A 3,290-nucleotide genomic window follows, 5' to 3' on the forward strand; every position below is an offset into this window, starting at 1 on the left:
CCAAGAAGTGTCAGACGATCGACGAAGATAAGGCCGCAAAGATGGCGGCTCTATCCGAGTAAGCTTGCGTAACCTGTGTTGCAAAAGGTCGGAGACGTCTTTCTGAAGACAGGCCGAATCCGCAAAGCATTGTATTTCGTACTTGGAGATTTATGTATTGTGACACTTATGCCACAAACCGTAAGTTGTAGGTTGCCCGATCTCATCAAGGCATTATCCGACGTGTAGACGAATTAGTTTTCCCGGCGCGCGTACGCTTGAAAGTCGTGGAGGTGAACAAGACAATCTCGCCATATCGCAGATTTACTTACAGAAGAATTAGAGCTTACGGCCTGCCTGTACTCGGTGGTGAGACGAGCAGCCGGAATTACATGTTCGTACAGATTTTCGTAGCCGCTGACAAAGGGACCGCGGCGCGTAGCAAACGGACGGTCTTGATTCGTTGCGCTATCGTTTTTAATACGCTTGATCTTGTCTCAAATTGAGAGTAGTCAGGCACCCAGCGTATCGTAGGTTGATTAACAGCTGGCAGTTGATGTCCCGTCGTCCGCGATTTGCGTTGCAGATTATCTAGCTGTGCTGGACGTGGTGGTGCCACAGAGCTTGGCGATGGGCGTACGGTGATCGCGGAGTTGACTCCGTGGAAATGGTTGCCATTGTTAGCAAAAACGGCCTGACTCTGATGTCAAAGCCAAGGTAAATACAGCTAGGCAGATCGACTGTGGTGGGAGTAAATACTACCCACGATTATTTACAAAAGAGCAAAAGGTAAACGCAAGATCAGTGCGACCGGTGAAGAGAAAGCACCACAATATAGGGTTGCTTCGGCTGATTAGAGTGAACTTGTCCGACTAATACCTAAACAAACGCCTAGCTCGCTTAATACTACGAGGGCGACTGACTGTAGTTGAAGTGCAAATGTGAGCTTCGAGGGCTGGTCGACTTAAAGTTAGGCCAACGCAAGATGTACACGAAGACGCGGTGTATTGCAACTACAGTCTTAGCTACGAACTTTATACTCGTAAACCTTTGAGAGGTGGTCCTTACGTCCTCTCAGTCAAATGCGTTACGAACAAGATATCAGGAGACGAATGTTTAAGTCTGTAGAAAGGCGCTATAATCTAAGGTTGAGTAGGCGGGTCGGCGAAACGGGGTATGAAGCACGAATCGATGGCAGAAGTAACCGCAAAATTAAAGCTGTCGTAAGGCGAGGTCGCAAAGAGTCTTCGACGGTGATATGTGAGTTCGAGGCGTCGGGCTGGATCGAGGTATACCCACCCTAAGAGCTTGCATTAATTACGCCGCACACACCTCGACAGGTTTTAACCCATTTTACATAAATGGATTGATGAACACCCGAGCGCCTTTGACACCACCAATAAGTGGCTCCTCATTTATGTTCTACTTGCTCATATCAGCCGGCTACACTCCGGACGTCATGCGCAGAGTCCGCGACGCTCTGGCCGAGAGCCAAGAAAGCAAAAGTAACGCGCCGATGACACACATATGTTATAAAGATACCATTTAAATAGATAAACGCCCTGTCTGCAGTCTACTGCATCGATCAGTTTCTCAGTCACTAAAAACTTTCATTAGCTATACGATAAGTATCTAATAAGAATGCGAGAACATTTGTTGTCCTATTTATGATTATCAAAGTCATACTAAAATACCACTTAAACGATCTAGTCAGAAATGAAGAGCTTTGATGCATACAAAGCAAAATCTCTACCATTTTCACCGGCCAAACTATTATTTAACTGAAAGCAACGACGTGGTTCTGAACCGCTATGGGCGCCTCTTGCCAGGGAGTGCCTTGACGAAGCACAAGGAATCATTTTGAGATCTAGCTCATCTCAGCCTTGATGCGCATTTGGAGCGTTCTCAACCAGATTGACTTTGTCGCTCGGACAGAGTACAGATTTCTTGTTGATAATGCTTTCGTGAAAATCTGATTGGTCTAATCACGTACCTTCAAGGGTAGTAAAATCTTCCAGCCGAGATGAAGACGACTTGTCTCATTATCGTGAGTACTCACTGCTTGTCGATTTGACGGGTCACAAAATGGCTTGTCAAGCATCGTGTACGCCTATATATAGAGGAGAAAAAACAGCGTGTAAATCACTCGCGGGCTGGTATATAATAGCATTGTGTCTTGATGCCTTCTCAACGGTTCTAGCCAAAGCGTGTTCACGTCCGCAAGAACTGAGCACACTGCTTAATCAGCAACAAGCCGATTCCACCGAATAATCAGATTCTCTTTCAGATATGTACTAAATAAAGGTATTTGTTGGAGAAAGATTTTGCTCAAGCCAATTTGGCTTTTGCTCACATCCGTCGTGGAGAGTATATGGTAGCCTACGCTGATGCTCTGGTTTTAGTTTGCGATTTTGCCATCTTCGTCATTGATTCAATGGAGGCTCTGCCAGCAAGCCGTGCTAAGAAAGTAGTGGTTTGGATTGCCAATCTACACGCAAAAATCAAGATGGGCTTGGCTGTTCGGAACTCATAGAATATGGGCTCATCGTCCTCATTACCGTCAGCCCTGACTCATTTTCTGATCAAGATATTTACGGAGGTGCTGAGTGAGCCTCTTCGTCAGTATGCGCAGCGACTCCAGCGGGCCGACTGGGGCACAAGTTAAGATAGACCAGGTCAAACAGAACCACTGATATCTTTTGTCTGCTTTCCGTCGAGAGCCTATGTAAAAAATGTTTAGATTCATGTTTGGATGCAAATACAGGCTTCAACGACGTATTGTGCCAAGGCAGATTCAATTCTTTACGCCAGTTGTAAGCCGTTTGGCTATCATTTTTCCGAGTATTGCAGCCTTTGAAAGAGACTTTTTGCTGATTGGACAGGAGAAAGACGAGCATTGCAACTCGCTATCCGACTTTTCTTTGGAAGGGGATCCTGCACTCAAATCAGCATGACACTTAGCGTGCCATACTGATAAAACGATAATACATTCAGAGATTGATTATAGTACCAACGATAGAATTCATGTTGGTCCCACTATTAACTTGATAGTGAAAATAGTGAGAAGTCTCACTATTGAAGTGGACACTTGATGTTACGGTGGATTATCAGGCTTACCGGTAAAATCGGGGTATATGTAGATTTTGACATAGTCAATTCGAATTGATCCTGAGTAAATGTATCTGGACGTAGTAAAGGTTGATCCATCGGGGCTGCCGTAGCTCTTTCGCTTAGAGGAAGCTAAGCTGGGATTGGTGACCTTCGTTCTATACTTAGATCCAGTACGAGTGTAGCGGATCGCAATCCGCTTA

At 45.4% G+C, this 3,290-nt stretch overlaps 1 protein-coding gene across 1 annotated transcript; it reads left to right on the forward strand.

Moving 5' to 3' along the window:
- Positions 1-2,350: 2,350 nt before the first annotated feature.
- PHALS_06226 (uncharacterized protein) lies at positions 2,351-2,644 on the forward strand (the record flags this gene model as incomplete). The annotated part of the gene is made up of 2 exons (XM_024719475.1): positions 2,351-2,452; positions 2,513-2,644. The coding sequence occupies 2 exons, from the start codon at positions 2,351-2,353 to the stop codon at positions 2,642-2,644; spliced, it is 234 nt and encodes a 77-aa protein (XP_024584770.1).
- Between the last annotated feature and the right edge of the window lie 646 nt (positions 2,645-3,290).

The sequence above is a fragment of the Plasmopara halstedii genome (genome assembly GCF_900000015.1).
Source record: "Plasmopara halstedii genome assembly, contig: Scaffold_2956, whole genome shotgun sequence".
NCBI classification, from domain to species: domain Eukaryota; phylum Oomycota; class Peronosporomycetes; order Peronosporales; family Peronosporaceae; genus Plasmopara; species Plasmopara halstedii.